Source organism: Stegodyphus dumicola, chromosome 2, assembly GCF_044657685.1.
Source record: "Stegodyphus dumicola isolate Sdum_Otavi_A_Nest chromosome 2, ASM4465768v1".
Classification (NCBI taxonomy): Eukaryota; Metazoa; Arthropoda; class Arachnida; order Araneae; family Eresidae; genus Stegodyphus; species Stegodyphus dumicola.
This window is the reverse complement of record NC_140769.1, coordinates 71,766,247-71,785,414: the sequence shown is the minus strand read 5'-3', so window position 1 is coordinate 71,785,414 and position 19,168 is coordinate 71,766,247. Positions and strand designations below refer to the sequence as shown.

General features: G+C 33.4%; 1 protein-coding gene across 1 annotated transcript in view; it reads left to right on the top strand.

Annotated features, from left to right (window-relative positions):
* LOC118190998 (neprilysin-2-like) overlaps positions 1-19,168 on the top strand; it is a 136,364-nt gene that overhangs the window by 104,823 nt on the left and 12,373 nt on the right. The window contains exons 18-19 of the mRNA XM_035361793.2: positions 6,601-6,666; positions 13,726-13,821. Coding sequence (XP_035217684.2) covers positions 6,601-6,666; positions 13,726-13,821 — 162 coding nt within the window. The remainder of the gene's footprint in view (positions 1-6,600; positions 6,667-13,725; positions 13,822-19,168) is intronic.

Here is a 19,168-nt window from a genome sequence, read left to right as displayed (position 1 = left end):
CAACAAAAATTAATGGTGGCAGAAGTACCGATGAAAGCTCACTTAGGGAAAGAATGTTTAGCTAAAAAATACTTATTTCTGAATTAACATTAGAGCGAGAAATCTGCGTGCTGAAAAAGACAGCAATCAGCTGAATTTAGTTAAAAAAAGATAAGAAAAATAAGATAACTGCAACTACAGTACTTGTTCGCAGATAAAATCGGGCGTTCAAGAAATTCAATTCAAGAAAATCAGCGGCAAAAATTATAATTCCAAGTCCATGAAATAGCAAAATTTGTCCTGTCAATTATTTCCTAGTTCTGCATACTCATTTACCTTTAATGAAAATGAATGTCTGACTATATCAAACTGCTATAGCAAATTAGATATGATTAAAAGATTTATTATTTTTTTTCTTTTGAAACAGGTAAAAACTAAAAACGTTAATTATAAATTAAATTTGATAGCCTTTTAAATATTCCACTGCATTAAAGAGTATGTTAAATTTGTATTTCTCTTTATAAATATATCTTTTTGGCCAACATATATTTTTAAGCACATGAAATACATTTTTAGCAGCCCGTTTAACTTCAATCGGAACGCCACTTTAAAAGATAATGTTTTTTGTAAAAAATGTACTAGAAGCTGAAGAACAAACTCTGGTGAATTTTTCAGACGATAGCACACTGAAATAGGACCAAAAAATTTAGTTTTAAGAATTGATTTACTTGATGATGTATATAAGCGAAGATATGCATAATTCCCATGTGATGCTAGCTTAGTGGTAAAGCTGACGTAATAAAGTTTACTTTTGGCGGTCGTTTTGAAAATTATATAATACTAATTTAAAGCATACCCTGTACATATATATTTGAATTTAACAAACATTCTCGATTTCGTAAAAAAAATTTAAAGTTAATTTAAATTTAAATGAAATTTAATGCAAAGAAATAAATGATTAATTATTACTGCGAACTAATCTACAGTATCATTTAAATTTTGAGAGCATATGTAAATCAAGTGCAAGTATCAAAATCCATGAATAAATATGTAATTCCAAAAAGTTATTAATCCTAAAAAATTTATAAAAATGCATAAGTGAATAATGGGATAGATTATTAATCCTAAAAAGTTTATAAAAATGCATAAATGAATAATAGGATAGATTTAATCCTAAAAAATTTATAAAAATGCATAAGTGAATAATAGGATAAATAAATTTTTGGAATTATATATTTATTCATGGATTTTCATACTTGCATTTGATTTACATATGCTCTCAGAATTTAAATGATATTGTATATTAGTTCGCAGCAATAATTAATCATTTATTTGTTTGCATTAAATTTCATTTAAATTTAATTAACTTTAAATTTGCTTTTTACGAATAGAAAATGTTTATTAAATTCAAATTTCATTACTTGCAGCAATGGCCCAAGAGAATTATTTAATTTAATTTATTTTGAAACCCTGTAGATATATATATATTTTTTCCTTTCACTTTTATGTGAATGTATATATATACATGTGCTCAGACTTTGGGATGTTTACGACTCTAAACTTTCATTCCAATTAACATGAGACAGTATTAATGCCCTAAACATTTTTTAACAAAAAATTACTATAATAATCGCTTTTGAATTCAATCCTCTCCAGCAGAAGCGCAGGAATTAATTAAATAAATATTTCCATTTTCTTTACCTAATGTGTGTATATATAAAGAGAAGAATCTTAATTTTATAACTTCTTCTATAAAAAGAGATATGAATTAAAATTGCTTAAATTAAAAATAATATTTTATGGATTATGCATAAAATATAACTGCCTATAGTGGATTTTAAAACAAACGAGATTTCTAATAAATTATCCAGCTATGACCCTGAAGTCAACGATATACAAGCATAGCAAATTTTGTGTAAATATTGCGAACCTTTCTTTACAGTTGCTCTGTATGTTTAAAGTACCAACTATTTTTTAATTCCTTTAACTTTTTTATTTTATTTATTCATTTGTTTATTTTTTCACTAACAGTACATCTTAGTTTTAATAATATATATATTATTTCATCAATATTTAATGCTTTAGAAACGCAAAAAAAAAATTAAATTTACTTCAGCTTCTATGGAATTAGTGATGTTCATAATAAGCATTATAACCTTACTTATCTAAAAATTTTTAATAACATGGAATTTAGTAAGCAAAACCTTCCCTGCGTTTTACGTCAGGATCCATATCAAATCCAAAACAAACAATACTCGCTTAAGCGGGAAAAATTCAGATGTTCAGCGTCGTAACTCGCGAACTGCCTGTTTGTTGCCAAAATAATACAGTGACACCTAGGGAAGGAAAATGAAAATATTCTACGGATAGGCAGCAGTAGAAACGCTTGTATGGATGCCGTAGGCGTGTCTTCAATTGACGCAACGCGTTCGTACGCAGTAGTGGAAACGAGGCTTTATAGGTTGGAAACATTCTTCTGTTGCGTGGGAAAGAAAGGGTCTGTCATCTTGTAGAAAGTTCCGGATTTCTGAGAAATTTAGAGGCTATTTATTACCTTTTCTCTAAGTGGCTGAGGGAGTCCAAGTTTCCTTAAGATTGGTTAAATTTTTAATTTTAGTGTTGTTTGAATAGTGATTTTTTAGTGTTGTTTGAATAGTGATTCTTAGTGATTTTGAGGCGTTTCTTGGTGAGTGTAAACCGAGTTTATTTAAGCCGTTGCACGGATGCAGGGGGGAATTAGATTTTAGACTGAAAGAGACCTTTTAGCAGATTTTTTGGAGCCTTAGCGGGTTTGCTTCTTTGACGGCGGCCCCTTAGGGGCCGGCCGCGGTCAGTGAGCTGCTGGGATGGAGCCGAGGAAAAATGCGGCGGTTCTTCGGGGGTCGACCGCGGTTTACAGTTAAGCTGTTTATCTCCGAGATTCTGGTTACGAAGTGTCCGAGATAGTGCGGATGCTCGTCATGTTGTCGGCGGCAATCCCTGTCTTGCGGCCTATTATTTTCGATTTCGTCGCTGATGTTTTTATCCCATTTGTGGAAGAGTCTGAACTGCTCGTTCGTGCTGGAGTTTCTATTTTGCTTTAGTAAATATGGAAATATGGAAAGTCGTCATCTCGTGAGGTCTGCCTTGGTCTGTTGTCTCCAGTTGCGACCAGTGGAACTTCAAAATCGGGAAGTTGATTGAGTTAAAATGCTCAATGAGGTTAGTGCTGGAACTATGAAAAAAGTCCGGTTCCTGAAAACAACGATGAAGATTTGGCTGTTATGTTGTCGACGTTTCGTGACTGGATCCGGGCAGCTCCCTGAGTCTCTCAAATGTGGTACGTGGATTTCGTGAGTGACTTTATATTTCCATTGGTGTTTTTTTTTTTTTTTTTTTTTTTTTTTTATGATTCTTTTTAAATTTGGAAATGTTTAATACTATTAATACTAAAGCAAGAGCTGTCATGTTTAAGTAGATGAAAATTTAATATTTGCTGTTACTAAATTCCTAGCTGAAAAGGTAATTTTTTTTATTAATGTTTAATAGTCAGAAGTTAATTGAACTAATTGGAGGAAGTGAATCTTTGTTTTAATGTTTAAGTGCTGTGTTCAATGTGATTTATTCTAAATTAGCTTTTATAAATGAGTTTAATCTTCTTGAGTTCCTGTTTAAAATGATTAAGAACTGTGACGTGTTTCACTATGATTTTTGTATTAATGGAATAATGTTTAATATGAGATTGATATGAAAAAAAAACTATGAGTAACTTTTAAAAGATTTTTGTAGGGGTAGTCTGGCCAGCTATCTTGAATTATAATGTGTGGGAATTTTCAATAAATGTGTTTATTATTTTTAATATTGTATGTTTCTTTTGCGTATTAATTGTGGTCTACTGTAGGTCACCCATGTGATCCTTACGGAAACATGGTTATTTTATTCGAACCTGGGTATTCATATTGCGGTAGTAGAAAAATAAGTTGTAAGTGTCGGTGACTATATGATCGGTTACTGAATTTATTTTTATTTGTTGAGTAGACTTCTTAATTGGAAGATTGTATCTTTCTCTGGTGTTTTGAAGAGATCTGTGTGGTATTTGAAATGTTAAGGGTTTAAGGCTATCTCTAGATTATGTATTGAAATTCACGTGTTTTCAGGTTGGAGATCTAAATTAGTTTTAATTTAGTGAGAGCTAGCGTGTTAAAGATTTAGTTGTGGGTGTGCCATTTTCGCATTTTGTTTTTGTCAAATAATCGTGATTCTACCAAAACACCAGGGAGGATATCTTTCTTTGATGTCTCTTAGATTTAAAAGTTTTGATTATGTAAGTACTGAGTTTAGTTTTAGATTAGTGTTTTTTTTTTTTTTTTTTTTTTTTGTCGCGGCACCAATTTAGTCAGTTTTAAAGAGTTAAAAGTTAAGTGTAAAAGAAAAAAATTCTTTTTTCTACGTAACAAGATGTCTAGAAACCAGACTTCGCGAATTTCATTTCTCTTGCATCGTAATTGATGAGCTAATTTCTCTCACTCAACTCTGTTTGAAACAACCACATTTTGTTTTTCAAAATAAATACTACAAGCAAACTGAAGGATTAGCCGTGGGAAGCCCCCTCAGTCCCATCCTGGCTGATATCTACATGCATTGTTATGAATCAAAATTGTTTGAAACTTTAAACTTCCCGGCACGGTTCCGTTACGTAGACGATACTTTTACCATGTTTGAACGTAATAAAGATGATTTAAATAAAGTTCTTTCAACAATGAATTCTATTGATCCTGCTATTCAGTTCACGTTTGAACTTGAGACTTGCAATTCTCTTCCGTTTCTCGACATTCTGGTCACACGTAACACATCCAACTTCAGTACTGCGGTTTACCGTAAACCTTCATCGGTTTGCCTTCCACCACATTTTAAATCATGTCATCCGACTAAACGAAAGTTAGCTTCATTTTATTCCTATGTTTTCCGTGCTCTTCAAGTTTGCTCCTCCAAACTATCCCTTGATGAAGAACTAAATTATTTAAAAGCAATAGCAATTGACAGTGGCTTTTCACCCAAAATTATTAATCAAGCAGTTAAAAAATTCTCATCTCAACACACTAAAAGGCACACTCTTGTTTTAGGAGATTATAAGAACTATGTTGCCATTCCCTTCTTTCCATCAATTAGCTATAAAGTTGCACGTATTTTGCAGAAATTTACCTTTCGGGTTGTTTATTCTCCCATCAATAAAATTCCGAGTTCCATACCCAAGGACCCCATTCCGGATATGAATTCCTAGGGTATTTATAGGATTCCTTGCCAGTGTGGCTTAATTTACATTGGCCAAACTAAGAGAGCCTTAAAATTTCGCGTCAAAGAACATGAGGCATATGTTAGCAAAAAGGAAATACAGAAGTCTTCTGTTGCTCAACATTGTTGCTCCGAAAATCAGACTTTCAATTTTTCTGCTGCCAAAATTGTTCAAAAAACATCTTCCATTGGAGAACTGGATTTTCTAGAGGCTTTTCACATTGAAAAAAATCTTTCTAGTTAACTATCCTAATTCCAATCCATCTTTGCCTTCGGCCTTTAAAGAAATTATGTCTTAGTTCTGGTTTCATCAACAGATGGCGCCACTTGCTTATTCTTGTCCAGGCTTTCTTATCTTATCTAATCATTATTTCCTATCTTGTTTATTTGCGGTTTTGCAGCTGAGGATGGTGGTACGATAAAACCATCGAAACTAGTCCTGTGAAATTTTGAAAATATAGCGCTGATTTTTGTTGGTTGACTTCTGAATTAATATTTACTAGTGTTTATAAAAACATAGGAAGAGTGAAACTGCCTATGTCGAAACTATCGTTCGATTTAGTATAAATTTTTGTATTATATTTGCGAAGTGCTAAGGAAAAAGTAAAAACATATATTGTGTTTAACTGTTATTGGAAGTGAAATTATCCTCAACAACTCTGATGGTTATACCTCACCTTTTACGTTAGGAAAGACGTTGACTAATACTTGCCATCACTGTTGTTATGGTTTTGTCATTAAATATCTACCTTGCTGTTGCCAGCATAATGAGTCTCACTGATTTCTTGGGCGAAAGTTTAGTCTTAATCTCTCGTTTTTTCCCTCCTCAGATCCATAAACCTTCTCCCAGTAATATTTTCTATGATGCTCTGAGACTGGCCAAGTAACAAAATAGAAACCATCCGATTTTTGCGAATAAAGTATTTTATTTTGCGTATCATCAGGAAACAGTGAATGAGCTCCTTCTTAATCGCTTAAATCATCCTTCGCTAAAAGAAACGCACTATTGATGTGTAACGTCGATTAATGCGCAAATAACTTTATAATGAGGTACAGAGAATTCTTTTTATAGAGAATCGGATCACATTTATAGCAGTCCCCCGATTTATCAACTGTCGGTGTAATTAATTAACGTCAATCACACGTTTTTCGAACTCAACAAATGGTAAAATAACCGATAAATCTTAAAATCTTCCTATGTGAGTTTAATGATGGAAAGGTTTGACAGATCATTTCCAAGTTATCGAATATGTTCGTGAATAATTGCAAACAGAAATTATCGGCATTACGTTAGACGCAAATATCATAAAACGTTATTAAATGTACTCTGAAATATACTGTCCTTTTCAGATAAACGGTGAAAGAACATTGTCAGAAAATATAGCCGACAATGGAGGTTTAAAAGGAGCTTATCTGGTAAGAAATTACCTTTAAAGATTTTTAAGTAACATAAAATTATGCTTTAAATTCCAAGTATAAACGAAAGGTAGTCAAATACATTATGTGAAACATTGTTATTTAAGAGTTTAATTTAGGTATAAACATGTTAAGTATTATGGGATAAATGTAACAGGTTTCAAGGGGTCAACTTGATTCTGCACTAAGAAAGATATCTAAGTATTTGCCTCAGATTTACATACATTTTTAGGTTTGCAGTTTAATCTTTAGTTTCCAGCCAAATGTTTTGGACTCTATCTTCGTAATTAATTGAAATATTCAATGCGAAGGGCCACTACCAGACTAAAGCTAACAGGGAGAATGGCACAGGTCCTCATACTAAAGGCCTACGGATGCGGCAAAAGACACGCTTTTTCTCTTGGCTGAGGGAAAATGATAAATTATACTGCTGGCCACCCAAATTACAACACCAAGAAAGACAAGAGATATCACATCAAAATTTATTTAGTAGATAACTTGTTGACCCAGTATCGAATGATTAAATTTATAGACTTCTGTGAAGTGTGGTTCCTTCCAGAATCAGTAGCCGCCATTGTTGGACATCACCGCTGCCACACGCCTCGGCATTGATTCAAAGAGACTTTGTATGAGTTCTTGGGGTACAGCAGACCAAGCTTCCACACGTTGCCAAATTTGATCTGGTGTGGCAGCTTATGATATAATCTGGGTCAATCGTTCAGCAACCATGGACCACGTGTTTTCTATCGGCGAAAGATCGGGTAAGCAAGCCAGCCAGGGAAGCACTTCAATCTGGCGATTGACGAAGAACCCTTCGACAATGCGTGCCACGTGTGGTCGCGCATTATCCTGTTGAAATATGGCTGTGGGCTTGCCCTGAAAGTAAAGAAGGACAACTGGCTCCAACACCTCGGAGATGTAGCGCTGGCTGTTTAAAGTACTCGCAATGCGTACTAGAGGAGTGCGAGAGTGATATCCAATACCTCCCAATACCATAATATCCGGTGCAGGACCAGTGTGGCGGTGCATAACGCAGCTGTTCAGGATCCTCTCTCCACGGTGTCTCCAGACTCGAATCCGACCATCGTGGTGTTGCAGACAGAAGCGTGACTCGTCAGTAAAGACAATTTCATTCCATTCTGCCGTCCACATCCCTCTTTCATCGCACTATTGGCGGCGGAAACGTCTGTGGTTCTGCGTCAAGGGTAGACGAAGCAATGGACGTCTTGCGGACAGACCACTCTGCTGTAAACGGCGTCGAATGGTACGCGCAGACACTGGATGATGCGTAACAGACTGAATGTGTTGTGCTATGATTCGTGATGTGACTGAACGATCCGTCACTGCCATGCGCACAATGTTTCTGTCATCACGTGAAATGGTGCACTGATAAGGATGCGATCGAACACGTCGGTCCATCGTACCCTCCTGCATCCAACGGTCACACATCCGCATTACAGTTCTTTGGTTTCGTCCAACACGACTACCGATTTCCCTGAAAGATAATCCACCCTCTCGGTAGGCCACTATCCTTCCTCTGTCGAACTCGAATACTCCAGAAAAAACTCACATTAATCTCAGCTTCCCAACGTAATGATTAATTACGCCCTAATTCCTCAGTCACCAACATAAACTCAAGTTCCCGATGTGATAGTCTCATCATATCGTAAGTTCAGACACCGTGCTTGCAGCAAGAATTTAATTGAGGTTAATAGCTTCGTCCAAAATCTTTTTCCAGAATGTTTGTGAGAACTGTGGTGTGAACAAGCATTGTTCACATAAGATTGAAATTCAGGTACTAATCTCAAAGTTTCGAGTTCATTTTAGGTCACACAGTGAATCCATAATTGTTATCTAAGTGACCTGTGACTGTCCTCAAGACCATGTCCTTTGCCGTGCATGTGAAATTAAAGCTTCGCGCAGCTAATTGCTATACTACTTTCTACAAGGGAGTACTATCATATAGGGGTTACTGAACAAACAAGGTTCCTTAGTAAAAGGAACAAATTATTAGTATTAGCATAACGAAAATTTAATGTTCTTAAAATTAATCGAAGTCATGGATTCTTTACCTAGCTTTACGCAACAGGTAATTAAAATGTTCTTGAGTGATTATCGAATTATATATAGTTAGCTTCGATTCCTTAAAGAAGTTAAAAATTTCTAGAAATTTAAATATAATTCCGACCTGTGCCGAATGGAAGTCATTTGACTGGCATAAACTTCCACAGTTTTGACTAAACGAATTTCCCAGTGACATGCAAAACAAAATATTTCATTTAATAAAGACATAAAAATATTATTCGGCATTTAAATGTTAGTCTGACTTTTGGACCATCCTAGACTTTTGCATTATTTTTGTATGCATGCAAATACTGTGTGAGCATACATCATGGAACAACAGAAATAAAAGCAAGGTTACCAGGTAAAATATTTTATACACTATTCTGAAGGTTTTTCTACTTATGGAAAAGCACCTATATTACTATCATAAAAATGAATCAGAAAGTGTTTTGCAGTAAGAAAATAAGTGTTATTTTGCTTGAAATTTTTCAGACATTTTAAATGTCGCTTTCCTTAAATATTTCATTAAACGAACAGAAATTTTATTTGTGACAATTATGTTGTAGGGTTTATATTTATTTTAACTAACATTTATTTTAAGTTTAAACTATCTTTCCTGTCAAGCCTTACTTTCCCCTGGAACTGCCAATGCCAGAGTATGTAAATTTTAGTAGAACGCGCAAGGATTCAAATTATCAGCGGAAGTATTCTGATTTAAATAGAAAGGAAACGAATTCGAGGTGTGATATTCTTACTTCACGAGCGCGGAGGTAGTTGGCCAGAAATTGAAGAACCCCGCGTTTCGGCCTGTGTGCTTGCCTGGAAGTAGTGTTAATCGTTCAAGTGATCTTCAAGTTTGCTGAATTAGCAGCGGTATTGTAAAACGCGGTGAGTTAGTTACTTTTAGAGAGCCTCGTAGTTAGAGTCTTGTCTTTAGTTTCTTTTCAGGTTATTATTTTTATTTGACCGCCGAGTTGGCGCAGTTTGTGAGCGTCAAGAGCACGCACTTGTAATTTATTACGTTGAATAAAAAGGATCTTAAACCCTTAACAAGACTCTGTCTTTTATCCAGTTTTCACAGTCACCTCTTGATTGCGTGCAAGTTGGAGGCGCGCAACGCTACAATGTTACCAGGGTTAAAGGCATCGTCATCCGTTAGCGTCGGTAGACTCTCGTCGGAGTGAAATTTAGGCTGAGCCGTAACCCCCGAGACACATACGACGCAGCGGCCTTTTTCCAACCCCCACAGAATGAGTCGAAAATCAAAAGGGGGTGATTGATAGGTTACTTATCTTCTCAGCGGTGTTGCATTAGGATCACAGCGGGGCTGTTTCAGGAAAGTAAAGGATGGGGACACTTTCTTCGAATAGCTACCCCCTCAACATATCTTATGAGATCCACAACAGCTTTCTCCCTTTCTATTAACGAACAAAGGGATTTGAATGCTATCTTTTCAATTCTTAACGATTCAATTATTCTCTTTTGTTACAGGTCAAATACTAGCTAATGCCCATATTTTTACTTTATATAAAGCATTTTCTTGACAATTAAAAATTACATTTACATTGTAATAGATTGCAATAGATTTGGGGTTGGGTGCAGGAAGTGGAAGTGGAGATGGGTGCAAAGGGAAAAATATCTGCTCTAAGGACTACACCAGTCTTTGTGTTTTATGTTGCCCCTTAGGGAGTCGTTATTCACCATCCTTCAGTGTGACAGATACGCTGTTCAATCTGATTTGAACAGAACTTCTAAATAGGCTTTCACAGGTGGTGAAAGGGGGAAAGAAATACTCTGAGCCCAGTTTTAGACACAAAAAGTTTACCTTTGGATGCGAAAAATAGCTCGAAATGTTTGCGATTTTCCTAACGGCGAAATGGTTAAAAATACAACATAAGGCAGCAGTCTACATTGAGCGACAGTGCAGGTATACAACGTTCATTCATTTCAGTCTTGTAAGTCTGATTATTTCCTCATACGTAATTTTATTTAAAAATAAAGTGAATAATTTTTAACCCCAGTTAAAATGAGTACAAAACGAAAGAGCTATTCCGTCGAGTACAAAAAGGGAATCTTGGAAGACTCCAGGGGTGTAAATCTTGTAGCGTTCTGTAAAGAGAAGATGCTGGATCTCCGTATGGTTCGTAAATGGCGTGCAGACTACAATTACCTGTGTCAACTGGTGGACCAAGGAAATGAGAAAAAACGCAGAGTTGGATCAGGTCGGCAGCCGTTATTTTCTGAGTTGGAAGATTGCATCTGGGAATGGATTGCAGGCAGGAGAGCAATGGCTTTGGTTGTGCGCAGGGCTGATATTCAAAAATTTGCCTTTGAAACAGCAATTAAATTTGATTCAGAATTCAATTGCTGTTTCAAGGGCAATTCCACAGAAGAATTTAAAGCATCGTCACACTGGTTGGACAACTTCCTTAAACGATATGAACTGTCTCTAAGGAGATCAACAACATTGTTTAAGCTGGAAGACAATGAAGTTGTTAAGCGTGTACTTGCCTTTAAGCTTTTTGTTGATAGCATCGATTTTTCGAAATACCAACTCTCCAACATGATTGCTATGGATGAGACCGCGTTATTCCTAGGCCAAGGAGCTCAAACGACAGTTCACCACAAGGCTACTTCGTCAATTTACGTTTCTTCTACCGGTTACGATAGTGCATGTGTTACTTGTATTTTGGCGATCCGTCTAGATGGCAAGAAAGTATCGCGATTTTTAATCACTAAAGGTAAAAATAACCAGATTCTACGTGTTAAGCCTGGTGCATCCAAGCAGTTATAAGAAAGTGGGTTGATTTTATGCTGACACCACTTTTGAGGGGGTCAGAATAGAGGTTTACTAGTTTGGGATTCAGCCAGTACTCACCGTGCTAAAGACATGAAAAACTTTCTTGCTGAGAGGAAGATTGATCAAATAATGATTCTGGCAGGAATGACTGGTTACCTCCAGACACTTGACATTGCAATAAACAAGCCATTTAAGGATCATTTGCGGATGGAAATCAATGAATATATTGAAAACAGAATGGTGAGAAATCATTGAGGTAATTTTGTAAAACCAGGCTTACAAGAAGTTGTGAATTGGGTAAAAAATTCATGGGACAAAATAACTGATAGTGATGTTTCCAATGCACTACGAATAGGCTACTTAGACAAGAAGTATTCATTTAACGATAGCTATATCGCAAGACATGAGAGATTCGGACCAACGATTCAACAGGAAATGGATTTGGAAGAAAATCAGAATATAATTCAGAATTTTATTTATGACGATATTCCAGAAAAAGATGACATGACTGTAATTGAATAAATTTAAACTTCTGTATTCTGTGTAAAATAAATATTAAATAAAAATATATAAATATACTTTTATTTTTGCCCTCCCCCGAAAATATGCCCTAGCGCGTATTTTGGACCAAAAAAAAAAAGTAACACAGTGTCTTATTTTCGGAAAAAGACCGTAATAGAATTTTAAAAGCGTTAGGAATGACTGGATTGGACTTAAAATCATTAAGTAAACATGCTAAATCTTTGTGAATATTAAAAGCCACAAGAAAATCCAATTCACCAACGGAAGAAGCTTTTTGGATAATTTTTGCAGATCCAAAGTCAAAATTATGATTAAATTTACAACTATGATACGCTATTGAAGAGGTGTTAATTTCGCCTTTTCGGACATAAGATTTATGTTCCTTGATACGAAACTTTAACGCTCTGTTTTGTTTGGCCAATATATCTCAAGTCACACTTACACGACATACTATAAATTCCCCAAGAATTAAAGTCAGAAACGCAATCTTTTAGAATCGAACCGGGAATTTTATTGATAGGGGAGAAACTGACTTGAAAATTGAATTTCTAGAGAATCCGTGCAACTTTATAACTAACAGAAGGATAAAATGGAAGCACGACAGGGTCATTAATATTATTTCTAACAGTGGAATGTCTTCTGTGATGGTAATAATTACTGGTAAATTTAAAATAACAGCTTTACAATGTCAATAGTTCTATACATTTTTAATTATTCATCACAATATTACAATTAAAATACATAAGTTTTAGACCCATTTTCAAACTAAAAAGAATAAAAGTAAAATGAATTAAAAATACCACTCTGCTGAATGCATGAGTAAGCGTTTTTTTTTTTTTTTTTTTTTTTTTTATGATTTTATGTATTGCATAAGCTACCTTACTTTAGAATTATTGAAAAATAGTGATAAAAATAAAAAAATGAAACTCACTCATTACACTGAGTTTAGGAGGTGATTCATTTTTCGAATGAATTCCACTAAAATCTTACTTTTATTTCTTTAACAACATACTTATGCCTTCCTATGCATTCGGTAAAGTATAAACATCATCTTATTCTGATCATTATTGTTATTTTGTTAAAAAATTCTAGCATTTTCTAACATTTTTACCATAATTAAATTTGTAAGCTTACGTATGTTCTTAGTTTCAGAAGATATCTGTTCATATAAAAAATTAAGAAATGTACCTACCAAACATATATAAAAACTAAATGGGAAACCTACTCCCCAATTTATTATTATAGATATGAGGATGAAAAACTAAAATTTTCATTATATGAACTATTTTAAGCGCAATGCTCTTCTTTGAAATCAAAGTGGGTTTATTTTTAAATATTGTTTAATTTTACTGATCAAATGAACGAGCTTTTTATGCGATTATGGTAAGTTTATTATTAAAGTACAATATTTTGTCCACATCTTGATTTTTCCCCCGATTCAAATGAATCATAATTTGATAAAGCTTCAAATAATAAATAAGCATATATTCTTTACAAAAGTGGTTAAATTTCCTTTACACTCTTTAAAAGTCATAGGAATCTCTTTGTTTTAATTCAAAGTTAATCTCTGATAACCATACACTAGAAAAATCATCAGCTATTATATCGAAACTCGTTTCCTAATTTTTATTTGAATAATATACTTATTGCACTACATTTTGTTGTTTTTACAGGCTTATATGTCTTATGTTAAAGACCACGGAAACGAGATAACATTGCCAGGACTGAACTTTACAACGAATCAGTTGTTCTGGATAAGCGCAGCAAATGTAAGCCTGATATGTGTTATTTATTCACTGTTAATCAATAGGTTACTTGTTACTAATATATTTCGATCGACATGTTAGTTGAAAATATTTAGGTGTATGCATTAAAAATGACAAATTCGTTCTTAAACAACAACAACAAAAAAAAAAAAAAAAAAAAAATGTTATCTTATAACCACAAATCCGTGTTTCAAACCGTTAATTGCGTTGCATAATAAAATTTGAAGTCTAAGCTCGAGAATTGTAATTGCTTAATTTCCATATTACTTATCTCGTGGTGTATATGGCATGTCTATACAATGAAACTTTAATAACAGCTTCACAGTTCGAAAAGAATGCAACAAATGAAAGGAAATTCCATTGATTATTTACTACTGACTCTCAAAATAATAATAAAATAAACCCTTGAAAGTCTTACTTAGACATGTTAAAATCAAGCTCAACTGTTAGCTCTAGTAACTCATGCTTCGTAAAACTACAAACCTTTCCAGAAATAGAAAACATTTTCTAGGAAAAACTTCTCAAAGTACTAAATATTCTAAAATCCATGTTATATGAAATCCGGTCCGCACAGAGTTTCTTCGATCGAGTATTCAAGCTACTTCTTAACGTGGCTGAAATTAATCTGTCTTTCTCATAAATACTTCAAAAAGCTACTTAACTGCGAGGCGAAGTCCAGCATCTCCTAGCGCGGTTACCATCGAAAACCTCGCGGCAAAAACAACACGGGCGAAAACGTCGCGGAGAAAACAACGCCAGGTGAAAAAGTCGTGCTAGAAAAACATCGTGGGAGATCGCATTTCTAAAGCATCGTGATACAAAATATCGTCGTAGAAAATAAAGCGGTTAAAAAACTTCGCAGTTTAAAAACATCGTCGTCGAAAATACCCTGGTAAAAAAAAGTAGTTACAAATCATCACCTGACGGTAACATGGCAGACATTCTTTTTTTTTTTCAGGCTTTAATAATTGTAAATGGATATTCCCATAATGATTTGGGACCGCATGATGGAAAGAAGGATAATTCTTACTTTGAGATTTTTAATAACTAATACATTTTTACTGATAAAGTAAGAAGGAGACTGAAGCATAGAAAATTAATGCAACTTATACCACTTAATAGAGTTTTAAACCGACATAGTTAACTAACAAAGGTTATTAATAAATATTTTTTTAAAGTTTTTACTGGTAATTTTCATGAAAAGTATAATCTAAAAAAGATTAGAAAAAGGAAGGTAAGTAACTGCATGACCTTATCTCTAAAAAAATTGCTAACTTAATTAACAGATTATTTCTTCACTTTTGTTAATCTAAAATTCTTACAGTGAAAATTATTTCTTTTTTGTTTCAGTTTATTCTTAGGTTAGTTAGATAAGTGTTATTAAAATTTTCATGCACAGCGTGTAGTCAGTTACTTGAATGTCGATTTGTTAGTTATAACGAAAGTCAGCTACATAATATTTCAGTAGGTTTTGGATTTATTAAATTATACCAAAGCACACTACGGCTATCTGCTTAAGGGGTGGGATTCCATTGTGGAGTACATTGTCAGGAACTAGCTCATATGGACATTATATTTTAGGAAAATCCCGAAAATCTTCACGCAGCTTCTTTTGTTTTTTAGAAATAATGTATACTTGCAGTAACCTTCTTGGTGACTATCTCCCTAAGACGAACAGTGTTTTTTAGAACAATAAACATAGGTTTTAATCATTACTCAAATTCATCACATCCACACAAGATTACAAAAATACGGAATTTTGAGTGGTCGCTTTAAATTGGATTGTTTACATTTACTTAAGATTTAGACATTTCTTATTAAGCACTTAAAGGTATATTATTTAATTTTTCATATACATTTTACCCGAAAATGCTGTAATTACTTATTGAACTTACAGTGACCAACCTTCATAAGATAATTTTAATGTTTTTCTTCTGTGTTTCTTAATTTTTTAGAATATCTTAATTTATGCCCTTCAGAAATCTGTAGCGAAATTAAAATTAATATTTGAGTAAAATTCTATTTTGCGGCGATTCTTTTTCTCGGATTTCTTGCTTAGCAAACTTTGAAGCGACTAAGTTTTCTTGTAAATTTTAATTAAAGATAAAATTTAATGAAATAAAAACTTAATCAAATTTCCCTTAAATTGTTTTCAAGTATAAAAACTGCACATATTTTACATTGACATTTATTTTCAGTGATTGAAACCTTTCAAGTACAATTTTTTTGTATTTAAATGACAAACTGTTTTAATAAGAAAATGTAATATTTTATATATAATTTTAAATGCTTTAGAAACATATGATTTATGAATATCAATCATAACTAAATTTTAAAGTCCGGGTTTACTTCGTTGCATGATTATTTTTTAATTAAAGTAACCAGAAAGAATATTTTTTCAATAAAATGAAAGTATTTAGTACTTCTGTGCATTAAACTATTGGAAAAAATTTCTTGAAAGAAGGCATATTATTTTCCATAGTTTACGTTTTAAATCAGACAAAAGTATCCTTTTTGTTTTAATAATTTTACTATTCTTATAGTTTTTTTCTTCTTATTATAACTGTAGTTTTAGTTTCACAGTTCATAATAATTAACAAACATATACTGTGAATTAGTTAAATCAATGAGAGGTGTGTTATTAGGTAAATGTAGAATTCAGTTTATCCATGTACACCACTGTAAATAACAAATATACTAATTGCTCGTCTTTGATTTCTTTTGATGACTGAAGTGGAAAAACCACAGTACTTTTAAAGCATTATACCAATTTCATTTACTTGTAAAGCACTTATATTTTCACTTTTTTTAATTTATATTATTCTCATTACTTACATAAAGTTTTACGCCTTAAATAAATTAAATTAAATTAAATAAAGCAAATTTTATAATTTTTGCGTGTAAAGACCGGACACCAAATTTTTAACGTTATTTTGACAGAGTAAAACATATTTTGGGAAAATCTGTGTATTTCTCTTATTGGTCTGAAGAAGTATTTAATAATAAAGAAATTTAAAAAAAAAGAAATAAATGCATATTGCACAGTTCTGAAAACACTGCTTAAAATTTATATTTAATTTTTTTAAATCTTGTTCCTCAGATTCTAAATATTTTCCATTCTCAGCGACAAAGTTTGAGTGATGTTTTTATCATACGTATAATCGGGAAGTTTCGCCTCCTTAATCGAACTACATGGATATGTAATTTTATTCGAAAAAGATTAAATTGTTGTATTATTCATTATTCGTGTTGCTGAAGTTTGGCCAGAAAAGAAAGAAAAAGAAAAATTGTCAATTAAATATCTATTTTTAATATAATTCATTGGATGAATTATATATTAATTAAATTAATCTGCATGTATGAATACATATATGCAAAAGAAGCGAAGGGCTTTATCAAAAACAAACAAGGAAAGGTGGTGTTTGATATAAATTGCGATGAGTTACGAGAGATAATTGGCGCCTGTTCCAAAATAAAACTAACCAAGTTAGGCCACACAAATATTTAATTATTTACATAATGTACAAGATTATATGTTAGGTGCTCCATTAGCACAGACAAAGTGGAACGAACGAACGCACCATAGGTCCGCTGCGTACCTTCTTCAACAACCAACTCAACTAAATTTGGCTCCTCTCACAAGAAGGCGCTGATCATAGAGGGCGCTATATTAAACCGAACATTCCGGCCCCCATTGAAACAAGTTTCAATAATTCCATAAAAGTTTTACAATCAATTCAAATTTAGCCATACATATAAAATACACAATGAAATGCAATTTAAAACAAATTATTTCAATTACAATTAAATTCAATAGCATATAATATAAAAAATATTATACTTGCAATACAAATTTTGCCGTGCGTACACTAACTACTCTAACTCTTTTATCCAATCCGGGTATAATTTCTTCAACTCGGCCTAAAATCCAATGACAAATAGGAAAATTGTCTTCCTTCACGAGCACCATAGTTCCAGATTTAACGTTATCTTTTTTAAACTGCCATTTCGTTCTCTCGTGAAGTTGCGATAAATAATCCCGTTGCCACCTTTTCCAAATATTTTGAGTCATTTTGGTGACTCTTTCCCATCTAGACAATCTGTTGTCAGACTTATTTATAATTTCTGGTTCTACAGGGGCTGTTATAGAACGGCCAATTAAAAAATGTCCAGGCGTTAATGCATTAAAATCCATTGCATCTGAAGAGAGAGGAGAAATTGGTCTGGAGTTTAATATTCCCTCAATTTGTGTTACTAAAGTTAAAAATTCTTCAATAGTTAATTTTGAATTCCCAACCGTTTTTTTTTTAAATGCGTTTTGAACGATTTAACGCCTGCCTCCTAAAGCCCACCAAAATGCGGTGCTCTAGGAGGTATAAATTTCCATTCAATCTCCTCTGACAACAAATAGTCGGATAACCCTTGTTCTGGTACTTTGGCTAATTTAAACAGCTTGCCTAATTCATTTCGAGCTCCACAAAAGTTTGTAGCGTTATCCACATTTGTTAAAGGTTGATTCAACTGACACTCGTTCAGCAGGTAGATCACCCATTATCTGATTTATTGGTACAGGTCTGTGTTTGAAACACTGTACGCATTCATGTACTATTTTTCTAGCAAGATTCCTGCCGCTGATGGGCCAAAACTTTTGTCTAACAGTACTCAATAGAGCTTCTGGTCCAAGATGCAAATATTTCAGATGATAATAGTACATGATAAAATAAGTCAACCTATGTCTAGCTGGCAAAATGATTGGATATTTAGAATCATAACTTACCTGAGATTGCACAAGTCTGCTACCGACGCGTAAGATTCCCGAAGCAGGTCGTTTCGACGCCAACGGTTCGACGCCAAAGTTTCGATGCCGGGGCAGTTCGACGCCGTACGTTTCGACGCAGGGGCAGTTCGACGCCATATTGTTTTCGTATTTTTATTTATTTTTAGAATAAATATGAAGTAATATGACAGATTTTTATTAAGTAATATGACTTAATAAAAATCAGTCAATAATAGTCAATAGTTTTAATAAGTAATATGACTGATTTTTATTTATTGAATTAGCGATTGTTTGCATACATATTTGAAATAAATATATGTGTGTATATGTGTGAAAGTGTTCTAGATTTCTGTTTGTGTCCCAGATTAGTGAGAAGCCCCCTCGCCAATCTCAAGGCCACGGGACATGAGGGAGGGTTTTTTTTATTTATTTATTTCACAAAACAGCATCAAAAAGGCAAAATACACAAATGGTAAATAAACATACGGTTACAAAGTAGTTATATTATATTGCAGACAAATATAATTACAGATAAATAAGATTACACATAAATAAGATTAGAGATAAATAAGA